The sequence below is a fragment of the Tribolium madens genome, unplaced genomic scaffold (genome assembly GCF_015345945.1).
Source record: "Tribolium madens isolate multiple individuals breed KSU strain unplaced genomic scaffold, Tmad_KSU_1.1 Scaffold_20;HRSCAF=117;Tcas5.2_LG4, whole genome shotgun sequence".
Classification (NCBI taxonomy): domain Eukaryota; kingdom Metazoa; phylum Arthropoda; class Insecta; order Coleoptera; family Tenebrionidae; genus Tribolium; species Tribolium madens.
The window spans coordinates 8738358-8764096 of NW_025400985.1; the positions used below are offsets into that span (position 1 = coordinate 8738358).

Genomic DNA, 25739 nt, shown 5'->3' on the forward strand with positions numbered 1-25739 from the left:
TGTTTTAATATAAAACTAATATGAACGTAGTACATTTTATGAAAAATACATATAAAATAATATTGAACACTTTAAGTACTCAACTTAAAAAAAAACTTTGGTCTTACAATAAGTTATGATTATAATAAAAATAAATACATAGTACACGTAGAATAATACAACGTACATAAGTATAAATGCTATCTGAGTATATTATGCTACTATAAATATGGGGAAAATTAACTAACGCAAATACAAAACTAAAGACTAGATAACAAACCAATAACCAAAAGAGTGTCAAAAAACAATTTTTAAAAACCATGCGTCCAAATACCAGTACTTTTGTGCCAATTTTATAGTGGTTTGATTTAATCACAGAAGAGTTCTTAAAAGTAAGACATGTGCCCTTAACACAACTAGCACTAACGGTGCACATAAACTATTTAAACCATGAATTTGAGATCAAATACATTAGCAGGAATCTTCGTTACATAACGCATTGTCAATACTACTGGTAAATAAGAGATCATTTTTGCGTCTTTTTGGCTATTCAACGTAACATTACTTTAAACGTGTCTAGAATTCGTTAATAAAATTAAATCTAAATAACACAAACAAAATGGCCAACAATTGTTTAGAAGTAGATGTTTTCAACTTCAGTCGGAGTTTCCGGTTGTGGATACTGCGGACTTTCGAAACCTTCCACTGCTTTGGGGGGCTTTTCGGGAGTTTTCGGCACGACTTTATCAACAGCGTTGTCAACAATTGTGACCAAGACTTCCAAAGTTTCGCTTTCAATGCTGACCATTGAACAAACATCTCTTGTAGCAGCGTTTGACGAAGACAGTTTTAGGCCTCGCACGGCCGAGCAAATGCAAGCAGCCGCAATAGCCGATGGAGGAGTTTGCACCAAAGAAGGTTCTGCAACAAAGAAAAAAATAAATTAAGCCAAAATAAATAAGATTAGATGAGATTTTCAGTTTCTGCTTTGATTAAAAAATTATGTTAATTAAAACTTATTTTTAAGAAAAAATTGCAAATTTGTGGCAGTTAATATGAAATAAACACTGTCCATTTTTCAATTTCTTCAGGACTCTGCAAATGACGTCCGTAATTTTTTTCTCATTTCGACACGCATTTTGTCACATATGTAAATGAAAGGGTTCTTTGATATAAAAAAGGATTTTTTGTGCACGATATCGTTCGTTAATCGCTCGTCTTGTATATTCCAGGTGTCACGATGTCGTTGTCCCTATTCGCCCCTATCTTTATGTTTTATTAATTTTACTACGATGTCAAAGTTTCCTTCATACTCTTCCCTCGATATAAAAACACGCGAGGTTAAGAAACTAGAAACATATGCCAAGGCAAAGGTAGAAAAATGTCGATAGTACGAGGAGCAGGTGGTGGAGCAATTTTTTCTACCTACTTCCACGACTCATCCCTAATAACAACGTGGAATTCTTTCCTTGTTTACGTTTGCCTTACGATCACTCTTCACTCTCTCTTTAAAGCAACTGCAGTTTATTAATTTCTCCCGAAATTTATTCTAATGATTCAAATTGGGTCACATATGGCGTGGAAATCGTGTCATGCCTTCGTGGGCCCTCCCGAAGACGCACGCGGCCAAGACACGCGTTCGTTGATGGTTACGCTTGATGCACTTCTTACAACAGATCGGTTTTCGGTTTCTACAAGACATTCAATTAATTAGAACGAAGTGCAACAGTTGGTTTAACCGGTACACGCGTCAAACCCCCTCCATTTTGGCCGAATCTCCGACTTTATAACACCAAAAATAATCAAAATAATCGAAAAATGGTCCTTTTCGAGGCTGCGGCCGGCATGTGTTGAGCGTTGGAGATTTAAAAGCAGCTATAATGAGCATCTCGCGACGCAAGGTGCACTATAAAACGGACGTAATGCTACCTGCCTTATGTCTACCACCTGCCTCGATGTAATTATGAAGTCAGAAATTACCCTCTGACATGAACTTTGAATCGTACGTCGTCGACCTGCCGCTTTACTTTAATCAAAACATCGATTTTCACACGAAACTCGCAAATTTTTGACAAAGGAAAGGTACCTACATATTACAACACAAAGAATTGCCAGGTAAAATGTTTAACAATAGCACAAACGAGATCTTGAGTCTTAATCTGGGGTGTTTTGTAATTAAGATTTGGCACAGACACCCTTATTACGATCCTGGCTATTCAATGAAATCAATAGGGTTGTTTTTATCCCAGATTTTTTACGTTGAGACTGCTTCTCATATAAATATCAAAAGAACTTTCACCCTCAGGGGTGAGGCAAATTTTCAATGAATATGGGTTTCACCATCTTTGCATCCACAGGATGTTACCCTCCTCGCGGACGTAAATTTAAATCGGATTTTTTGGGTCAAGATGTGCATACCGGATGTTAAAATGTAACTCGATTCGAATGCAGACATTTATAGACACTATGTTATTTTCTGGTAGGTACAGGTGGCCCGAAGTGCCTAATATGGTGCAAGATCTAACCGCACCACCTTACTTCTATGTATTAAAAAAAATAAGAACCGTTCTTAACAAAACCGATTTTTTTAAAGTAGAAATAGAAAGTGTATAATTGCTTTGAAAAATTCACTTGGTGACCAAATTTAATTCAAAAATATGCTAATTACTAAATTATTATCTATGCTAATTATAGAACTAACATCAACATAAAACTTACTTAAATATTTGCTATTAAGTAAATGTTTATATAAATTCAACTAATTTTTGAAACACAAAAAAATAGTTATGCTATTAATAAGAGAAATTAATCAGAAACTATGTACCTACGTGTTTGTATTTTATCAAGCAGAATAACTGTTTTTTTATATATATATTTTACTCTCAACGGTATTTTTTTTAATTTTTTCATCATCACGGAGAAATTGAGAAATAAATGTCCCATTAAATATTGTTGTTCAAGTTTTAATTCCTCTTAAAATCTGGAATTTTGTATAATTTCGAAAAAATGTCGTATTCGAATATAACTATTTGTTGAGTACAATTCTCTCTCAATAATTTTTTTAAGAACCAAACAAACACAACGAACAAAAACGTCAAAATAGTAAAAATTTCAGCCTACGATGGAGGCCATCGTATAGTTATTTTTAAAGACAATTTTACCAAATGTAGGGTGAATTGGTATACAGTGAACTTCTATCAAAACCTTGTGGATCTACATTTATTTTCAATATTTATTCATAAAAAGTACAATTGCAAAATAGGAATATGTATTTACATAATTTGAAAGCTGCTTATTGATATAAATCTTCAAAGGATATCCCTCCTATCACGAGATAAGAATTTATTCCTAATATTGCGTAATACCTAAACGTTGGGAGGTTGAGAAGAAATTTTTTTCTGCGTGTTAAATATTTCATCTCAACAGGGAAAAAAAAGAAAATTCTTTGTATGAGCTAATTTCGCCAACTGTTTATATTGGTTTTGTGTTGAACAAACCAGATTTCAAGACGCATAATTCACAATCTTGAACAAATCGCCAACACAGGTATACGCGAAACGACATTTTATCAAACAAAAGAAATTGCAGCTGCTGGCCTTTATCAAGTACAGCCGCCACAACTTTACGCCATCGAAATAAATAACCAATAAGTTACATCAGGATCAGTATTAGCTTTGGTCGATTCTGTGAACCTTCTTGGCTTATTGTTGCAGTAATTCTTATTGTAACGGTGCGGGTCTGAATTTTCTATTGTTGCCGAATTTCGTCCCCCTTTTCCCTAAAATAAGCATCGGTTGAACGTCTTGTCGCACCTGCCTAACGAAATTTTCTTCTTACTCTGATCCATAGATTAATAAAAATTAGGTTTTCAATTACGCATTTTTTAGACTAATTAGTCAAAAAATAATAAAACGAAAACTGTACCTAGAAAAACATTTAAAATAAAAGCTTAACTTCTTGTAATTTTTCAATACTAGATAAATTTGGTAATGAATTTGTGGTTTGAACAATTAGATGATCATTTCGGAAGTTCCGGGGCGAGGGCAGTGTCCAGCTGCTTGTATGACCGGATCACACATCTGGATCCGGGGTGTTTTGGGGTGGTGCCCGGAGTTCACCTCGCGTCACCTATACTTCACCCCACCTGATTAATACTGAGTGTAGATAACTTTACACCAAAAGCGGCAATAAAACACAACCCACTTCCCGAGTTGGTCAAGCGTGTCGATATATCCAAATAAATATCTATACAATCCCATCTGGTCAATGGTCATTATTTTTCGATTTTGAGTCGACTAAATGGAAAATTAGATTGACTTTTGGTGTTTTAAAAAGAGGGACTTTTTTATGAGTTTCCAGGAATGAACACGGGTTTGTTCAACTCTCGGAGTTCTCGGACCCTTTCTCTGGGCGAATTCTTCGAAATTCTTTGCAAAAACTAGTTTATTTTAATTGATGATTCAAGTGACAGACGAGTTCGTATTTCGATGCAGATATGAAGATTTTTTTATTTCATTATTAGTGTTATTCTCAGTAACAGTTAATTAAAATTCATATGAAAACATAACGGAACGCCTTACAACTGCGCGCCTTCAGCGCAACCCCTAACGGTAGACGACGGTTCGAAACCAGCTCAAGCGTCTGCATCCCCCAACCCCTAAGTCGTCGCGAAAGAAAACCATCCTGTCCTTTGACAAAAGCTTGCAATCATAATCGAAACTTCCACAAAGGGCGAGTCTGACCGGAGGGGTAGTAAACGAACCGAATTTTTTTTTCTTATACACCCTTCGATTAGTCGTCTTGCGCACTAGTATACAAAAGGGCCAAAGAACTTTTTGCTTGTTGGTCCTTATTTTTCTTAACAATGCGACCGCGGGGTTCCCTTCTAACTACTTGCATAACACCTGGCGGGGCTCGTGTCGTCTGCTAAGATGCTGAGAGAGCTGGAAGTACAATACCGTCTGCGATTTGAGGTATTGTGACTTAAGATGGGTGACGGTGGGGCACGCGACCCCAAGAAACATCAAGGGTGCATCTGGCGTCTCGCCGGCTGGACCAGACGCCCTTCAAGGCTTGGTCCAGGTAAAGGAGGAGAAGGTAAACAGCGGCATTGTGGTAGGTTAAGGTATCTTGCAAATGTTGCCAAGAGAAGAATTCAAAACACAAAAACTGTTTTTCTGTTTCACAGAATTAAAAAAAAATCAACTGTAAATCTTTTTTAACAAAGTTTTCTGGTTTCTTTTTTCTATACAACAATATATGTTTTGATAAGATGTAACATTGTTTACCAATCAAAGAAATAATACCCACCTTGCAATTGTACTTGAATAAATTTTGGCATACCTGCATTTTCATTTAACTAATCAGTTAGTTATTCTTTTCACTTAGATATAAAATAAAGGATTTTTTACTAAATACACTACTATTTTAGAAAAGAATCGGTAAATGAACAATTTATTGATAAAAAATAAAAATTGCTTCATTAGTAAGTTCTAATTTATCAATCCAAACAAAGTGAAAATCATGCGATGTGTTTTTGCTTCTCTATTATTAAATTTGTTTTATTTGTTTTTCTGTAATTAATTAAATTTTTACCATACATTTTACATTTTTTTAGTTTATATGTTTACTTCTTGAGTTTTATTTTTGCCATTTCTTCCACATTATTTTATTTTTTCTTATTTATAACTATAGTTCTTCTAGCGATAGATTTAATTATAATTTATAAATAATTTTTATGTTAATTATATTGATTCCAACATACTTTCAACTTTAAACCATATACAGTGAGCGGCAAAATTATAGAATAATCTTATTTATTAAAACTGAAAATATTTTGTTTTGACAAAAAGGCTGGCACAGGTCAATTTTCTTTAAAAAAATAGAAAATTCACTACGTAATTTAAAATTGTATGTTTGTGTTATTATATTACTTATATTATATTATTTCACTTTTTGGATGATTTTGTTTTCGAAAATTTTATTTAATATTTAATATTTTGGTGTTGTCATTTCGAAAATTAAAAGACCTATCGAATTGGATAAAAAAAATTAGGGCTTCCCATTTAAAAAAAAATGTCGATGACGTCATTACTCAAAAACCAAAGTGTAAAATTTTAAATCAAGTTGAACTGTATTTTTTAAAAGAAAATTGACTTGTTTAAGCATTTTTACCAAAAATCTTTTTACTTTTTTACTTTTGCTGGATTCCATAATGCTTAGAATAAAATTTGTTTGTTGTAAAAATGATGCGACTTCCTTAACTTCCTTAACTTTTGTGGAGCAGTTTATTTAATTTTCATTAAAGACATTACTAATATTATCTAATATCTATCCACAGTAAAAAGTTTGTGAATAATCGTGGAATATCCTATAATCTTAGATTCTAATGAAACTCACTTTTGCAGTGAATATATTTGTGGAAGAAACAGTGCTGAAAATCTCACTTAATTTTTCATTTTTTGTTCGAAAACAGTATTTTGTAATTCGACTTCGTAATTGGTACAAAGACGGAAACAGTAATTAATGCATCGCTGCCCGATTAAAAATTCCAAAAGCCTTTATCCCCCAATGCGTCCACGTGCCCACGTCCATTTAAAAATGGCAGCCGATTTAAATGTCCGCGAGTAGCATGTGCGCCCGCACACCTGGTGCTTCAATCAACGCAACGGGTCCAAAATAAAAAGTATACACCACCGGCATCTGCCTCCATCATCGGGCGCCGAACTGGTCCAACTACCAGATTGCAAATCCAACAAGAATCCCTTTCTCTCCAATAAGAATAATCAAATAGGGGCGGAATGCACACAACACCTTGCCCGTAATCCCAAACACAATGACTTTCATTTGCATCTCAATACAACTCGTACTATGATTAAGAGTCTTTAACTTTCGACGCGATATGGAAACATTTCGATTTTTGATACGGGAGGTGGTAAAAAGGAGCATTGTGCTCTTAGAGTATTGCTATATCTGCTAAAATCTACAGCTGCCGGGGGAAGCCCTCTGTTTTAGGGGGCTTGGTGACACACATGCATTACTTTACAGCTGCCTATCAAATTTATATCGCCGCGGAATGAATAATAATCGGTCGGAAAGTGGACTTTAAATGGTTTTACAATAATTGGAGTTTGGGATGGCCTTGGGAGGCAACGAACGGAAAGCAAATACAGATTCGACAAATAAAAAAAGCAAATGTTTGCTAACATTCACAAAAAGGGCGGAAATACAAAATCGACGAATTTCTAGTTTTTATTAATACTTCACGTAGGTATGGTTCTCGAAAAAATAATGTTTGAACAAAAATAATTCCATGAATAATTTTAAAATAGTCAATTTGATTTATGCATAACCTGGTAGTGAGTGGAAGTTGACCACCTGTTGGATATATGGAATCGAGTCAAAAGTTAGCACTCAAAAGTGTTGCAACAAAGAAAAGGTTGCTGACATGCACTAACACCTGTCTCCTGTGTATGTGTTTTTAGGATTACAGATGAAAGCTCAACACGAGAAGCTCATCGTTTGCTAACTTATAACGGTGTAAAAATCACTACAGATTAAAGAATTATTTGAATAGAATATTTCCGTGAGAATTTTTTTTTGCTTCTTATTATAATTATTATTAATTCCACTTACTTATTTTTTATTATGTACTTTTACTGATAGTGTAAAAAAGTCCTAATTCATATAAAAAGACGCATTCTGTTATGAAATAATAATACATTTCGTTTTTTCTATCCACTTGTCCGTCTTTTTGTTTCGTAATATACTTTGACGGAAGCGGCTCATTTGTTCGCTATCTCGTTGAAGTTAATTGCTGAATGTCAGGTGTTTCTTACCTGTGTAACAGATGGAGACGAGGGTGTGCGCGTGCCTCCTCAACAAACTGCTTTCGCCGCCCCAGGAACACCTCTCGATGATCTGGTCAATGTAATCAAATCCGGTGATTGCGGCGATATTCCATTTCAGTTTGGATAAAACCAACAGCTCCCAACTCTGCAAAAACGAAACTTGTATCAAGACCCTCTTAATTAATTATCATTTCACTCCCCCTCCCCACATTCCCACAGACGCGGTATTGTCTCGACACCCTCCTTAACGGCACATCACCCCAAGATGCTACGATTTTGGTCCGCTTTGTTCTCACGGGGCCGCCAGATGACCATTCAAATTTGTCGCATATCGTTGTGGTCGCCCCATCACAATTAATGCTAATTTGTGGTCGTTGGAAATGCGACATACTCCGAAAATACGCACTGATAAACGTATGGTGCACGATTTTATCGGGTTGTGGAACCCACTGTACCAAAAGGTACATTGAGAAAAAAAAAAAGAATTCCCATAGTTAATTGACAACTCTAAAAACATTTTGGGTAATTTGCCGAAAGTAAAGCCAAGGTCAGGACCAAAAAATTTCCGACATAAAATTTACATAACAGAAGCTGTTTTGTGATTAATTAATGTGTGCAGATGTCGCCAATAATTTCGCAACTTTTTGTTGGTACATAATTGTCAATTAGGTTCTTCCTTTATCTAAACGACCAGATGACGATAAAATCAGTTTGAATTCAAGACCAACCGTCTGTTGTCCGTCTAGACTCTCTAGGTCAGTTATAAAAAATCGCGAATTTCGGAAAAAACTCGTGGGAAACGTCCGTTTCTCCCCTATTTCCTTCCTAAAATCCTGCTCTAAATAATGATACAGAAAAACCCTCAAGAAATACTAACGACACGTCTTGTTCACGCATGACTACACGCGATGAGCTAATAATTTTATTAACGGTCATAAAGGTCACTTGTTATTGCACCCCATGGTTCCCGTGTGAGAAAGCGCACCTTTTGTGATATATTCCAATCTGGGCCGTTTTGGACAAGTTAATAATAACCAGTCGAAGGGGACAGACAAGGGTCCCAGAAAGGACCGGAACTGTAAATAAAGGTTCGGGTTCTTCCCATCCAGCTTCCGATTAAAGCGAGTGTAAAAAAGGATTCGAGAGCGTGAAACTAGTCGAGGATATCATCTTAACCTACAGGATTCAGGGTGGTTGCACACCCCAACTTATTGCTTGCACCTAGCCGACCAATTTGCGGTCGGAATTTCGTCGCAGTTTACGGAAGCGACAATCAAAGTAATAACCGGACAATGGAGCGCTCGAGGCAGGCGATGGTCTTCGAAGAGAGATGAGTAGATAATGGGTCCGGATGTATGCAGTATTGTCTTAGTATCAACAAGAAATTTCTTATATCCTCAGATGTATGGTGGTGATTTGGTGAAAAGGAAATGGAAAATGACGGATGTTTCAAAAGCACGAAGCGGTAGTGCGACAGAAGTTATTTAGCAAGATAATAATCGAAACAGGTTGCTTGATGCTCTGCTCGTTCTTTTCAAAGGAGAATTATTTTAACCACAAATAAATTGCGTGATTAAATAAAAATATGTTATTTGCAAGTTTTTATTCGACGAAGTATAGAATGGCTAAACTACTACAGATAATACAGAGTGATTTTTAAATAGACCGACAAAATTTTATTCTTGGTATTATCAAATGAGAATATGCTGGAAAAATATTTAAAAAATTCCTTGTTTAAACGTTCTTCAAATAAAATTTATTAGAGTTATTTTCGAAGTAAAGCGTATGCCAGTGATGTGTTAGCACAGGTAGTGGAAACCCTGGTATTAATGTACTTGATCATTGCAACAATTCATAAACGCTGTAAGTGGCACGGATCAAGGGGGTTTTACCCTAAAAGGTATAAACGTAAAAAGGGTACAGTTTGTCTCCATTTATCCTTAGGAAGCTGTGATAAAATTTTGTCGGTCTATTTAAGAATCACCCTGTATTTAAAAAAGTATGAATTTTTCAATAGATAATAATAAGTTCTCAAAAAATTCATTTCAAAATGAATTAGTGGATTTAACGAAGAGAAATAAAACTACTCAAAGTCACTTTCAAAGTGCTTGATCAAAAAAAATTGTTAAAAAAAAATTTGAAAAAGTAACATTTTATAAAGACAATGCCGCAGCGGGTGTCACGTGTCTACTTATTAACAATGTTTTTTAAGAATAGTCTTTTCCAGATTTAATAAAATAGTACGTAAAATGATTATTTCAGGGTACTCAGTTCCCAAAAACGGGTTTTCCGTCGAAAAAAGTCAATTTGGTTACTGTGCAAATTTTTTTTAATTAATAAAAGGTGTGAAATCGTTTTTTGGGAGCTTTAACAAAAAATATTGTTTGTAACACGTACCTACAACGTTTTTGCGGACTCATTTGCTACTAGTCCAGACTCGGTTTCACCTCCTCCGGAAACAGCAACGATTCGTCAACAAAAACTGTATTTTAGGTAAGTACTTGTAACAAAAATTTCATTTTTTTTAATTCAAATGTTAAATTTCTTTCGCCAAAATGTTTTTCATTTAGCAATGAAGATGATTCTATGAGTTTCAAAACGTTTTGCGAATTTAACACCAATAAAAAGTATGTCGGAGTTAGACTTCAAGTTATTTAATTAATTCAAAATGAAGTCTCGAATTAAAACAAGTTCAAAAGCGTGTTAAAAAATTGAACAATCTGGTATCTAAATATTTTAGATATACTTCCCAAATTAAAAAAAAAAATATACAATATGTCTCAGCGAAGACCTTTTCGGTTAATTAATATCGTCAATATCAATTATTTCTGCAATAATATTAGTGCTTTCCTTAGGTCAAAATAAGAAAAAGTTTTAATAGACCTACGTCCGGAAATGCTTACTAAGGAAGCTACAGTAATAATTTAATCTTTCAACTTCATTTATAAAAACTTTTTCTCTTATTTTGACCTAGAGAACTAACCTCCGAAATCTTTCAACGTTTTTTCCAGACACCTGTATATGCCCAGACAAATTATCCAATAACATCCTGCTCGTACACTTAAAACGTTCTTATTTCAACGAATATAAAAAAAGATTATAAGAATTCTCGTTTTTTTAATAAAACATTTAATTCGATTTTACGAGTTGTATGAAGCGGCATTTCTTTGATCAATGGATGGTTTCCTGACACGAGGCAACGAAAAGAATTCCACGGAATGTGAAATGGTCCACATATGCAATATTAAACTTATCTAAGAGTCAAAAGATACAAATGTCAACTCTCATTGAATAATTTATTACACAAACAAAGCCTATTTCCGGGTGTAAAAATACTAATTTCGCTATTTTTTTCGATAATGCATTCATTGAATAATGGAATGTTATTTATAATTATGTCTTCCAACTCGTGTCAACAAAGACACTTCTGTTAGATGGTGTCGGAAAGGAAGAATATTTTAACGCACGACGATTTTGTAATATCAAAAGTTATAAACAAATTTCTGACTTACCACCAACATTTCGCTTGTGACACTATAATCGGTGTATGCACAAAGCAAATCAATGGGCAAAATATTCGTACTCCTGACTTTGCTGGCGATGAGAAGACAAGTTGCCCCCAGGAGTTGCAACTGCTGCCTTTTGATAACGCACACACAGAGAAAGCGGTCCATCAAATTGACCGCTAAAGGCAAAATCTGGTCTTCACACATTTGTTCTTCACATACCTGAAACGACCAAATTACCCCTCGTAAAAATCTGCCATGTCTCACTTTACCTCTAGCATCCATGTAGCTACAACTTTCCGCATAAACGGCTGGATGTCAGTTTGAACATGTTGAAAATAATTCGTATGAGGTGTGTACAACACTTCATCGCTCAATAAATGTTTCATGACACGAAAATCGTTGAAGATGTTGGGGTCTTTCGGGGCATACGTGGGGGCAGTGATCTTTTCCGTACAAGCGAGATCCATGACACTACACTTCACGTGATTTGTGCGCGATTGAACGTTCAACTACTCCTCCACCTTCGGCAGTTCTTTCGCAACTGGTGGCCGCGGCGGCGAAGAAAAATTAATTATTGTTGTGATGGTGCACGTGGGGGGAAGGCGCAAGCGCGCTTAGGGAGTGTGACACCTGGGCGGTGGACAGGAAAGGACCTGCACTTCCAGTTTCGAGGTCTACCTGTGTTTAATCTGAGGAACATCTGCTACAATTTTTAATAATCGCTTCGATCATCCAAATTCCCTTTTTGTATCTTTCAATGAACAATAAGTGTCAAGAAAAATCAATATTGACACCAGGTGAAAAGGAAGAATGTTGAAGTCTACATCACAGAGCAAATATTCAAACTTCAAAATTTTTTGCTTTGCGTCCAGACTCTAAAACAATGCTATTACAGCACTCACTTCTCTCTTTCAATAAAGTATGTTAAAAAAATGTACAGGCTGCTGCATTTTGGATGGCCGAATAGGGAATCTCCGAAACTAAGATGTTTAGCCAAAAACGAATGATACATTCTGGGGCTCATTTTTTGAGAAAATAATATTGGTTAAAACCGCATCACGCTATCGTCTTTTGTTTTCGACTTACAGACAAAAGTTGACATTTTGGGGTAATCTAAAAAAAATCATACCTTCGTTATTATAGAAGATACAGATTTGAAATAAAGACATTATACAGGCACTTTTTTACGAGGAATTTAATAATGTAGTTAACAATTTTTTTCAGTTATTGGTTTAGCCGTGATAAGATAAACATATTTTTTTTAAATGGAAATCATAGGCGGCTATGGCAATTTAGAAAAGCTTATTTTTTTCTGATCTAAAAATATATATTTGTAACAGAATATTTTTTTATAATTATACTAAAAAAAAGAAATACATATTTTGTTTGATAATAGTTGGCCATGGAAAAACTATTTCACTCCAAATGTGTAAATAATAATCAATAAGAGTTTTGTGAGCTGTAAAATAGATGAAAAAATCATAAAATTTAAAAAATACGAATGTTAGAAGTATTGAACAAATATGTGAGCATCTCAGAACAAAATTATATTACATATTTTTTAAAAATCCAAAAAAAAATCAATTAGAAAAAACATTTTTTGGTTATCTAATGGAGGTAGGATAATGTTCCACATAGACGGAATATGGGTATTTGAATAGCCAATCGTCATTTTTGTGTCATATAAAATATATTTTATTGAAGAATTAAAGCTCTATGTATCACTACAAGTTACAAAGGTAATGTTAGTTTGTTTAAAAACAAAGAAATGTTATTAGTCGCCAATAAGTTGATTTATGATTTATTTTGCATTTTTTTTATTACTTAGTACTTAGAAAACTCTTCTATTAGTGACTCTGGTTGAATAATATTGTTTAAATCCTTTTAGTTGAAGATGCAACATTTTTTCATGGCCAACTGCGAACAAAAATCAAAGATAACTTTTGCTAAAATTGTATTATAATAATTTGTTACAAATACGTATATATTTTTTAGATTAGGAAAAAACAAGCTTTTTAAAAATGACATAGCCATCTATGATTCCCATTTAAAAAAAATACAAGTTTATTTTATTACGGATAAACAATAAACTGAAAAAAATTGTTAACTACATTATTAAATTCTACGTAAAAAAAAACTCAAATTATTATTTGTTATCAAAACCATAATACTTCTCTTATGAACCCAACTAAATCAGGCAACTTGGAATAATAAGGGTAACAGATAATATTTCCTTTCGATTTTAAAAATAATAATAATAAACTACTACTGTTGTATTCTTTTCTTTTTGTCTGCTGTAGAAAAAATGTTGTTTGTATTTTATCATGAAATTGGTGTTTCTATGGCACGTTTGAACGAATTTCACCTCAAGTCTAAATCAAAATCATCCAAATTCTTTTTTTTTTTTGAAATTTTGAATTCTTGCACCCGTCTTTTGAAGCATCTAATAGACTGAATCACACACATGACCAATTTACCCCAACTAGTCACCCCTTTAGTCATACATGAATTCCTCCACATGCTTCATCATCTCGCTTAATTCACTTTTAATTATCGGTCAATTTTTGTAAGGGCTAGTAAAACTACAATTTGCTCGTAAACAAATTTATTCAATGAAACTATAACATTAATAATCACATTATTGCGGGGTCTTCCCACGTTACAAAATAAACACAGTGGAAATAATATATACACAAAATTAACATTACTTGAATTACAAAAGTTCAATTCCAGTCTTCCGTTACAAGAAGTAACAATATTAAAAAAAATTATCCACAACAACTGGCATTATGACATTTTTTACTGGCGACAGTTTGGTGTCTTTCTCTTGGTCATTCTTTTTGAGTACTGATTGAGCAGGTACCACAACTTTCCTTTTCAATAGGAGACTTTTGGGTTTGCTTAATAAAGTTTTTTTCATTGCCATTTCATAACCAATTACTTTACTCGTATTTTTTACTTCACTTTGAGTTTGCTGCTTATCTTCATCATCAGAATCTGGAATCTCTATAGTTTCTGACACCTTACTGCTCGTTTGACTATCTCTTATTTCTTTACGCAACCCCTTTATATATTCCATTTTTTTACGAATCATACTTTTCAAATCATTTTTTTCCGAGTCATAATTATCAGAAAGTTTCTTTTGGACATAAATCTCAGAACTCGCCTAAATCACAAATAAAAAAACATAACAGAAGTTAGAGCAACAAAATACGTACCCACTGTAAGATTTGTTGAGGCTCTGGGAATTTCCGCAACTCTTCATTCGACATTAGAAACAAACCAAACAATTTAATAATCGATTCATCATCTTCTAGAAATTTTTTGTAAGTTTTTAATAGTGAGTCAAGTGATGGCACGTTACACTCTTGAAGTAAGTCTTCGGGCACATTTCCTTTGTCGTAGATGCCAAACTCACCACAAAACTATTTTAAAGATAAAACAATTTTTTTTTCTAATTGTAAACTTACAAAAGGTCCAGGTTCAGTCAAATATCTAGAGTTGACTGGTGTGTTCGTCTTTAGATCTAGATGAGTCATTATTATAACGTTGATTTTGAAAGACTGAGGAATAGGGCAGAAAATCTGGGACAAGTAGCTACAACGAAACATTGTAAGTAAATATTATAAATTTTCAAAAATCTGCTTACTGTATTAACAAATTTTTCGCAAGAGTCACATTTGGAAACCTATAACCTCTTGTATTGTTGGGCCAGAAGACTTCAATTTCTTTGCTGTCACGTTGGCAAGCACCGAAATATCCCAAATAAGGGATATTAGTAATGATATATCTATTAAAACTGTGTTTCAACTTTAACTCTTCTTCATTTAATTCTTTAACAAATGGAGGGCAAAATAAACTGTTGGATAAAGGTTCTAATAAAACGTCAACGCCCTCATTGGTCATAGGAACTTCATCATCTTCAGTTATATCAATCACAAGGCCGTCCGGTAAGCTGTTAGGACATAGCACTTCATAAACCCACACTGGACCTTTTTCGTTAACTTTCTTCCCAATTATTTTATTGAAAGTCTCAGTGTCTATCAATTTTCCTTGCAAATATCTCAAAGTTTCGATATTATGTTTCTCCGACTGGAAATAGGGACCGACAAAGATACGATCCTGGTAGTCCGGTACGCAAAATATCCCAAACATGAAATTTTTGTAAAACTGACGTATTTCCTGATTGCGAAGAATTATAGTTGATCCAACTGTACTTGCCATTTTTACAACATCTAACAAATCTGTATATTTTATCGAGTAGTTTGATTTGGTAAAATTGAGGTAACTGAAATCCGAATTAAGATAGATCATTCTCCATCGACAACTCTTTTGTACTCTTGGTAGTGGCAGAACCATTTCACTTCCTAAAGCATCATTTTCTAAGTAAACCCGACGTTTCACTAACTCTTTGTGGGTTAAAACAATAGTCTTCTTGTGATTGTGCATATCTTTATGAGTACATTTCAAAGTTCTCTCCGGAAGAAGAGCATGTGTACTACTTGAATTCGTATTTTCAGACAACTTGTTTGGTAATTGTGAAGTTTCCTTTACTTGAGAAGTGACTTCATCTAATTCGTACGTATCACTAGTTTGTCTTACAAAGCCATCTTGAGAATTATCCTGAGCTTCTGGATTTGACCCACAATCAATTTCAATTGTCTCAGAATCTCTCTGTGAGGGACACTTTGGAAGTGGAAGCACATTCACTTCTATTGCACCCCCCGATACAGGTTTTATTGATGTAGTTGATGTTTTGAGTTTTACTATTCCAGAATTCTTGTTCTCAAGTACCACAGAATTTGGCCTTTTTTCCGGTGATGGTTTTGGTTTAAGTAAGACTGATTTATACAATCTCGAAAATTTAAATGTGCTGTGATCCTTCAGAAGTGAATTTAGAGTAATGTCGTCCGTTTTACTAGTAGTTGTTTCGCGGCTTTCTACATTTGTTAAAAGATTTTCAAAACTGGTAGAAGGTTGTGCTGTCTCAAGTTTTGGTATTTGACTATTTTCTAAATTTAAATTAACACTAGTGGCATTAATGTCTTCAGCTTTCTTTAAACAATAACCGGAAATCATGTAGTGATTCTTTCTTGGTGATAATATGACATGCATAAGATTACGAGGTATGTGATTCGGCAAATGATTTGTTACAATCCAAGTAATAAATTCCGATTTATTTTTTAATCTTCTTATGTTGACAAAATTCTTCGGTGGGAGATATCCAACAGCGTTGCATAGAATCGTTGCTCCATTTTCTTTTGCCCAAATTAACATTTTTCGGTCTTGAAAATTTTTAATTAAATTTGTCCATGGCAAAATTCGAAGGTATTCCAAGGAAGCTTGGTTGTGAACAAAAGGTAACATGTTTTGGTTTTCTTTAAGAGAAAGTTTTATTTCTCCGTCAAAAATTCCATAATCGGCTGAAGCTTTTTGAAAATGTGTGTCTATTACAAACTTCTTTTTCTTCCTCCGCTGAAGAGCAAATTCTTTATCAGGACGACGGATTTGAAATTCGTTACCTGGAGAAACAATTTGCATCTCTCTATCTTTGTCAACTTGATTATCTAGACAGGGCGAGACTTTAGGACTAAATGTCTCTTTTCTTGGATAAAGGACTGGCTCGTCTTCACGAACAACAAAAGATTGTTTCCGCTTACTTGGCTTTTTGCCTTCATATTGTTTTGGTTCGCTAGTCACTTTAATGGCGTCTTTTATAATTTGTTCAAGATCAGGTCGAAATTTTTGTTGATTCTTCCTTCGCAATTTTGCATTGTATAAAGGATCTTTATTCCGTTCTTTATATTGGGAAAAAACTCTACGGATTCTTGCGCAACTTTCAGCCGGCTTCTGATTTATGATCTTGTAGTTAGGTTGTTTCACTTCGCGGTCTTTGTTACAGGAACAGTTGAAAATCCTATGACGAAAACAGTATGGTTTGTCCACATATGGTAACCTACTAGCACATCTATCACAATCGTACAGTCTGTGATAGAGACAAAGGGGTTTAATATTCCCCAAATTCAACCGTTCCAAAACTACTGAACAGTTTTTAACTCTCAGTGGCTTCTTGGTTTCGACGTCAATTGCAGGTTTTATAACAATATCGTCCACATCGCCAATATAATCGGTGTACTTCTTTGGTGTTTTGGTGCATCTCCTCACTTTTCCTGTTCCAACAAGAATCGTATCATTGTCAGTGTGGATTACAGTTTGGGTAAATTCTCGCTCTACTTTCGCTAAATTTTTCTTAGCTTTATCTTCCAAGTGGTTAACAGTGTGAGCAGGTAATGAATTACTTGAAGTATCACTAGTAGTAGGAGGACATTTGCATCCAAACATACAATCAACCAATTGACAATGATCGGAAAAAACACTTTCACAAAGTAAACTCCTGCAAACACATCCCATTTTACAAAAAGATTTGGAACATGGTTTGTTTTCGGTTTCATTAGTTGCAACATCAATGACTTTACAGCTAAGTCGAAGAAGTTCCAAGTCTACTTTATTACGCTTAATTCTGCGACCTCTAGATTTAGGTGTTACCTCAGTAATCGGTTCTGGATCTTCCAAAACAATATCGTCATCTTTTATTAAAGTGTCTTCAATTTCCTTAACTTCAACATAACTAATAAGATCGCTAAGCACACTTGCTATAACTTTCTCTGGATCAGAATCACCAACCTCTGAATTGGTCAAAATTGGTTCTACTCGCTTTCGCACAGTTATCTGCGTTTGATTGTTTTTGTAGGAAATTGGGAAAGTGTACGACTTTGGTTCGTCGTCCAGCTTCAAAGCGGTCAAAGCAAAATTCGTTCTTTCTTCGGTTATAACACAATCATCAAAAATTGGCATCAAATGAACTACTTCTGGATCAATCGCTTTTTTAAACTCGGGAGTCACCTCTAAGTAAATTTTGGGTAAAACTTTCAGTTCAGTTGTCCACTTATCGCGACTATACGTATCTTGTAACTTAAATTTTTTAGAAAGAGGTCCGGGCTTATAACTAACACTCCGCCTTTTTCGTTGATGCAATGTTGACAGAAGTGATGGTTTTTTGTTACTTACAGCTGACAAATGATCTTTTCCATCTGATGAGTTGATCACACCCGCGCAACTAGTGTTAGTTTTAGTAGTCACCCATAATTTCTTATTATTATAAATAATATGACTATTTCGGTATGAAGATATTTTTGGACTTTCACTCTTCGTTTCCTTTTCTCTTTTCTTAGCTTCTTTAGCATTTAATTTCTCAAATTGTCTCCTCATATCAGCCAACGTTTTTGCTTTAATCAATTTTGGTTCTCTTTGTGGTGTTTCTTTTTCAATAACTGGTTCTATTTTCTGCACTTTAACCATACTATCAAAAGGACTGATTTCTTTTGTACTTTCATTGATTCCTTCTTCAGCTCCTAATTTTGGGATTGAGTAACTTATTTTCAACTGGGAACTTTCGTTTAAAAAATCTTCTAAAGAGTCGCTCACAAATGGAGACTTTTCGTTATTTTTAACAGATTTATTTATTCCAGGATCTTCATCAAAATTTTCTGAAATGTTTTTCTTCACAGAAATTTGCACTAGTTTGCCCTGAATTTGATGTGGATTAATATCTTCTGTTGATAAGTTTTGATGTTGATCTTGACCTTTCACAATCGTCTTGAATTTATCTTGACCTTTTAGTGTTGAAAAATTAGCGTCAAAATAGTTCAAAGACATTTTTCTTCTATAATTTGTAAGAAGATTTCTAATTTCTTTACTTGGCGAGTAATTCTTCGTCGCATCTTCAATATTATTTACATTAGTTAGCTCAGACATATCTTTACTACTTTCAATTGGCACATCTTCATTACCATTGCTACTAACAGCAGCAAAGCATCTTTCTTCAATGTCTTCTTTATTTCCTGTTTCATTTATTTCCGGGGTTAACCTGTCAATTCCTCCTGTAACATCAACTATAACAAAATCTGTCTGATCTGACAACGACACTAAAGAATCATCATTAATTGTATCGACTTTATTACTATTTTCTTCATGTTTCTTTCCCTCTTCTTCATTATTTTCGGTTTCTGTAACTGGTTTAATGGTTTTTACATCGCAAGATTTTCGTTTCTTTTTCAAATTATGAAAAAATATTGATCTCCTATTAAAATCTGGAAGATAACCACTACTTTTTTTCATATTACGTAACGAAGAAAGCTGCATTTTCAATACATCTCTTAACTGTTCTTCTGATGTTGGTAGTACTTCAGAAACAGACATTTCTGGTTGAACACTGGTAACAGTTTCAGAAGTATCCAAGGTTGATTTGGATAATACACTTGCACAAGAAGCTGAATCTTCTTCTTCTAAACTGTTTATGAAATCACTATAATTATGTATGTCAGCACTGTTGGACGAATCTTCACTAAACATTTTAGTGTCATCTTTACATGTATTTTCAGAAATTTTTTCGTTAGCACCTTTATCTGTTTTCGAACCCTCATCAACTGGTTTCTTCCCAATTTCCTCACAATTATCTTTACGACTCGTTGCTGATGTTTTTCGAAGTAGTCTCTCTACAATGTTTTCTCTAATTGTTTCTTCTTCAACTTGATTTTCCATAATTTCTTCACTCATTTCCTTACTGCAACTCGTTTTATCCATATCATCCGTCTCGGGTTCTACTTCCAATGATTTTACAACAATTTCTTCATTGCTTTCCACTTTGCTCAGATTCTGTAAAACTGTACTTTTATCAGTGTCATTATTCTGTTCACTTGTTTCATGTTTCTCTTCAATAAGTTTTCCAACACTTTCCTCGCTACATTCATTTTTTTTTTCACCTTCCACAACTGAGACATTGCAACTGTCATTATTCTGATCATTTGCTTCATATTTTTTTTCAACAAGTTTTTCAACACTTTCTTCACCATATTCATTTTCTTTTTCATCTTCCACAACTGAGATACTCTTGATGTCCTTAAAACCTCGTTTTTCCGCAGATTCTTCAAAACTTTCTGCTCCTTTTATCTTTTGGACAAAAGAACTGTCACAACTGTTATCATTTTGATAATCAGCTAAAAGCTTTTCTTCAACTGGTTTGTGTGCAATTTCTTTTATGTTTTCTTTAAGTGAAATAACAACTTGTGTATCATTTGTAGAATCATTTGCACTGCTACTACTATCTACTGTACAACTTTGGGTTTCTAGTATCACAGAATTATCAGTATTTCTAGTGCACTGCTGTTCCTCAGGGACGTTTTCTTCATGAATTATGCTTTCCTCTTGTTTCTTCTCCAATTTACTCGATTGCATTAATTTATATTGCTGAAGTTTAACAAGCAAATCTTCACATGATAAACCCGACGTTTGTAAGAGCTTTTCTATAAGGTCACCGTCCATTTTTAATTTTCTGTTAATCTGAAAAAAAACACACTTGTAGTTATTTACTTTTACTTAAGTTTCTTTCTTCAAACCCAAAAAAAATCAGTATTTTGTTGATTTTATTAAAATACAAGATGTTTTGTCCAATAGTCATTATCACAGAAATCTAAATTTAAGTTACCTATACAAATCGATAATGGCGGTAAAATCATTACTTGCAGCTACCCTAAATTACTACCGCAAATTCTTGTTACCGTAACTACAATATGCTGGCACTGTAATTTTTCTCAAAAGATAGCCCCACAGGTAGGTAGGTACACATTACAAAATTAAAACGTTTACGGAAATAATAAGTAATGATATACACAAGTATTTATTTTGTTTTGACAATACAATATTTATATTTAAGTAATAAAATAGAATTGCAAGATTTAAAAAAAAAATATATCAAAAAATAACGAATACTGGTTGTGAAAAATTTTCTCTTCGGAGGATAACGACGGGAGCAAATACTTGCTCCGTTACTAAGTCATTTTCATTCATTGATTGATTATCAACAAACATTTTTATTGTTACCATGTAATTTCAAAGAATGCTAGCTTTATGCTAATTTTTGAATTTTATTAAAAAATTAGGTACAACACATTTCTTGTATTTTTTAACTCAAACCGTGCAAAATATAGTATACAGGATGCGCCAGAACTCGCGCCCCAGAGAAAATTTTCAAGTAAGGTTAGATACCAGGAACATAGAAAAAATTGTATCTATAAAAAAATTTGACATTTGGCAATTTTTATGTGTATTTAATGATACTTATGATCTTGTATAATATGTTTTTTTTTACAATTATTTAGTAAAGGTACAAAAATTTTGCCAATAAAAGCCACAAATAACATTGAACAGAGTTACAATTTAGGATACAGCTTCCTTGTTTCCTCTTTTAATAACCTATAGCAAAAAAACTTGGAAAATTATTTTTCCAACAGAAATAAATACAGTCAAAGTACAAAATTTAAACCCTCATAACTCCGAAATTTTTATAGATAAATTTTTTTTAATATTTTTTCCATGTTCCTTGGATCTTACCTTATATGGCATTTTTCTCTGGGGCGCGAATTCTGGCGCACCCTAAAGAAAAATGTTATTATTCTTTTGGTACTTTGGTTAAGCGGCACCTCAGAAATAATCGTAATCTCCCTTTATGTATAATTTACTATTGTTGTATTTTAAAACTATAAACTATAAACTAAGCACCCAATAATTTGGCTTTTATTGACCTTTGGGCCTTTTTTATAACACACAAAATAGTCGATCTCGATTTTTACACCAAATTCACCGTAAATATTAAATTATTATTTGAGAGAAGCAAAACGCAATCCAAAATAATCTTGTAATTATGCCCCTTGGTATATAAATAACTATTATGAAACAGAAAATAAATATTTTTTTCTTTTTTCAACTAAACCCACTTATTTTGATAACAAACAAAAATAATTCATTAAAAAATACCTAAGATTTCAATTTGAAGTTCTTCTAAGAAGTTTTATTTGGGTTCTAAAAGTGGTTTTGTATTATGTTTGGACATACTTCCTAGGTACTCAGACAATAAAAATAAATTTGTATGAGAAATACATTATTATGAGAGCGAGCGGTACTTCTGATTTTTTTTTTATTCCGCAACCAACAATACCAATATCAGTAACTACTAAATTAAATGTTATTTCTTTTAATTCTATTTAACCAAAATTCAAGAAATAAATTAACAAGTTAATGTAAAAGGTGTTCAAAGTGCCTACCATCGGCATCTAAACTTGCGCCAAATCGGTTGGTAAACGATAACAAAACATGTCGTAACTTTTGAGAGGTGATTTTTGCTTGAATGTCAAAGAGACAAGACCATAGAATGAAAAAACTAACAAACTAATAATAGTCATCGTGGATTCAGTTATATTTTCAAATTTCAAAATTGTTGCAATATGTATAATGGGTTGCGGTAAAATAATCTCTCGTAAATAACTCTGTACAATAACTGTGCAGAAAAAAAATGTACAAAACTGTTTATACAATGTTTGTTACAAAAATTTTAAAAGAACTAGGTTTCTTGAACGTACAGTAATTGTGCTAATGGCAAAATTTGGAGCCTCAACAAATTCATATTAAGTTATAAATAGACATACAATAATTGTACGCTTAGCCATCGATGTACACTTTATTAACAAAGAATGCTTTCTATTTATGTATATCTAATCAGAATTTCACAGCAAAAACTACAAATGCCACGTGTATAATGTGTTGCCTAACATTTTTAACAGCTACTCCATATTGTCAAAAAACGGTTAAAATAGTTTTACAATTAATCATTTTATTTGTACAAAAAAGGCCAAATCACTCTTTATAAAAATTGAAAAACAAAATGAAAATGAATCCCCCTTATCGTGTTTATTGATTTTAACTGCCATCATTTATTCATTTTACCTATCCTTTTACACGACTGGCACTTTTGAGATTGAATTTAATTTAACTGACCCAATTACTTTAAAAAATAGTATTTTTAGACCATGTTATAATTATTTTCTTACTTATTTTTATAAAACGTGAAAACATCGATTAATAATTATTATCCACATTGCAAATAGGCAAACTATTAAATTTTTTACTACATGACATTTTTTATGAAATACTTTTTGTGAACGTAATAATTTCATTGGATACTTAAATAATCACTTTAGATAAAGAATCTATTTCGCCTACTTACCTGATGATGTTTCTAAAATGGACGAAACTTTATACTCTAAACACCGCCATTTTTCCTCACTCCAAATGACTACCTTAGTTCTTAGTTACACACATCACGCAACTCGAATATAAACACTAATTACATTGATAATACGAATGAAAATCAAATAATAACCCCATTTTACCCTAGAATGATATTTTTTTATTCTCGTAAGCATAACAAAATGGCGGTTGTATCACATGTTGAAGCGGAAGCCGCCATCCGTAATCCTAGTTTCCTGTCCCGCGCATTCAAAGAAAAATAACGAAACGTAACCGTATATCAAATAATTACTCAACGACCTTGACGTTTTATCTACAAACTAAGATAAATACACAGAGCGTCTTAGTTACATTTTCAGATCAAACTTTATCATTTTTGCTGCATCGATTTATGTAAAAAAATTAAGAGAAACCAAGAATCGATTAAGTGAAGCTTTACCAGAGGGCGTTGTTGTCGTTGCTTGCTGACATTTTGAAATTTTGGTAAAAAAGTAGCGTGTTTTGGATTTTTAAAGAGAAAATGTCGTTTAAATTCCATATTTCAAACTCAAACTGACCAAAATGAAAGTGTTTTATTTTACAGGATTCTAATTTGGAAATAATGATTTTTAAATGGCGTCTTAAGCACCACGTGATCTGATTAGTAGGTTTCAAAATGCCTTTTTTGTTACGATGCTACTTTTTCAGTTTTTGATTTTTTTTATGTAAAATGATTAAAATGTTAGTTGGTGTACTGGTATTTTCAAATAATGGCTAATGATTTCAACGCAAGACTGTGCTTTTCGCTTTTAGTTTATGAAAATATGGGCTGCAAATCTGGTTCTTAAACAAATAAACGCGATGTTTATTTTAATCGTTCTTATTTAATTAATATTAGTAATTTTCGTTCCTTGCGTGGGCTTCTGCTTAAAATGTTATGCAAGACAGTCGATTTGTTAAAAATGGATTTGTTGAAAAGCAATTTTTTGCATTTTACGGTTGGTATTGAAAACGTTGAACAATAATGGCGATTTATCTCAAAAATTTAACTTTCACAATAAACGTTCAAGTTAAGTCTAGGAGAAACAGTATTTAAATTTTGTAAATAAACTTACCTTTCGCCATCAATTTGCAATCTTCTTGTTTTACTTTTTCTCAAACAATATTTATTGCAGTGAAAAATCGCAATTATTCGTCGCTGTTAAATAGTGAAAAACAATATGGCGACTGCCTTGTAACGGATGTTCCGGTATAAACGTCTTATGGGTAATCACAAAAAACATGTCTGCCTGAAACTAGAAAGAAGAAAAAAAATGGTCTTTACAAAAAACTGGTCATTTCTAAATTAAAAAATGCAGTGATTTACTCCTAGACCTAACCTCAATCCCGTGCAGTAATGCAGGCTTTACAAGGTACGTTTGTTTCACTTCAAAAATTTAGATTAATTTCAAAAGTATTTTTAGATTTCGTATGTTCAGAATGTAAAACAGAATTTCATTCAGCTGCCTCATTGCTTCAACATTTTGCTTTACACGCCTCCAACTGCCTTATCAATTCAATGGACAAAGAGAAGTCAATGACCCAGAAAAAACTCCCAGATCTCTACCCCATTAATTTTAAGAAAAAACCCGATTCGGACGTTGAAAGTGATTCAGGAATTGAAGATGTCAACCCAATTAAATTCTGTTTGGTTACAATGGTTGAAGAGACAGAGCCTGAAAAAGTCAGGAAGTACCAGTGCAAATACTGCTCGAAGAAATTTGGGTGGCCAACTGATTTAAAACGCCATATTTTGATACATACGGGCGAAAGGCCTTTCAAATGCCAATTTTGTGATTCCGCGTTTACCAGAAATTTTCTACTTAAAAAGCACCAAAGAAAGTGTCATGTGCCAGGTGATATTCCTGATTTGAAACCAATCAAGTCTAGGAAGCAGGAAAAGAGTAAGATTAAGAGAGTTATGACGGAGGATATGTAAAATAATGTATTCATTTCGTTCTTTACTTAAGACTTACGATTTGCTCCAATTTTTTGTTATACCAAAGATATCTTATGATTATTGTGATTTTTATGCTTTGTATTTTTTAGTGTGAACCAATATTCTGTGCCTAATCCTAGTCAAACAGGGCCAAAATAGTACTTAATAGATTTATATATTTATAATGAAGTCGAATATTGTACAACTTTTTCATATTTTTATCAAATAAAGTGCCTCACAAAAAACCTTAACCAGTTTGTTTCTTTCCTCTCATCCTCATTTCTATTATATTTAGGAGTAAGG

At 33.4% G+C, this 25739-nt stretch overlaps 2 protein-coding genes across 5 annotated transcripts; one reads left to right on the forward strand and one right to left on the reverse strand.

The window, feature by feature from the left end:
• Positions 1 to 97: 97 nt before the first annotated feature.
• On the reverse strand, positions 98 to 24972 carry LOC123004646 (G1/S-specific cyclin-D3-like). 4 transcript variants are annotated; one of them, XM_044397999.1, is made up of 5 exons: positions 24574 to 24972; positions 11608 to 12213; positions 11342 to 11557; positions 7818 to 7974; positions 98 to 900 (listed from the first exon to the last, which is right to left on the reverse strand). In XM_044397999.1, exons 2-5 carry the CDS (start codon positions 11803 to 11805, stop codon positions 614 to 616), a joined length of 858 nt encoding a protein of 285 aa, XP_044253934.1. In that variant the 5' UTR covers positions 11806 to 12213; positions 24574 to 24972; the 3' UTR covers positions 98 to 613. The 4 variants fall into 4 exon arrangements, with proteins under 4 accessions (XP_044253934.1, XP_044253931.1, XP_044253932.1 ...); XM_044397996.1 differs by lacking the exons at positions 98 to 900; positions 7818 to 7974; positions 11342 to 11557; positions 11608 to 12213 and adding exons at positions 13693 to 14504; positions 14557 to 14763; positions 14809 to 14935; positions 14988 to 20737 and having other exon boundaries at positions 24574 to 24753; XM_044397997.1 differs by lacking the exons at positions 98 to 900; positions 7818 to 7974; positions 11342 to 11557; positions 11608 to 12213; positions 24574 to 24972 and adding exons at positions 13693 to 14504; positions 14557 to 14763; positions 14809 to 14935; positions 14988 to 20737; positions 23457 to 23674.
• On the forward strand, positions 24472 to 25687 carry LOC123004647 (zinc finger protein 91-like). Its single transcript, XM_044398001.1, has 2 exons — positions 24472 to 24870; positions 24922 to 25687. The coding sequence occupies exons 1-2, from the start codon at positions 24855 to 24857 to the stop codon at positions 25434 to 25436; spliced, it is 531 nt and encodes a 176-aa protein (XP_044253936.1). The 5' UTR covers positions 24472 to 24854; the 3' UTR covers positions 25437 to 25687.
• Positions 25688 to 25739: the final 52 nt, after the last annotated feature.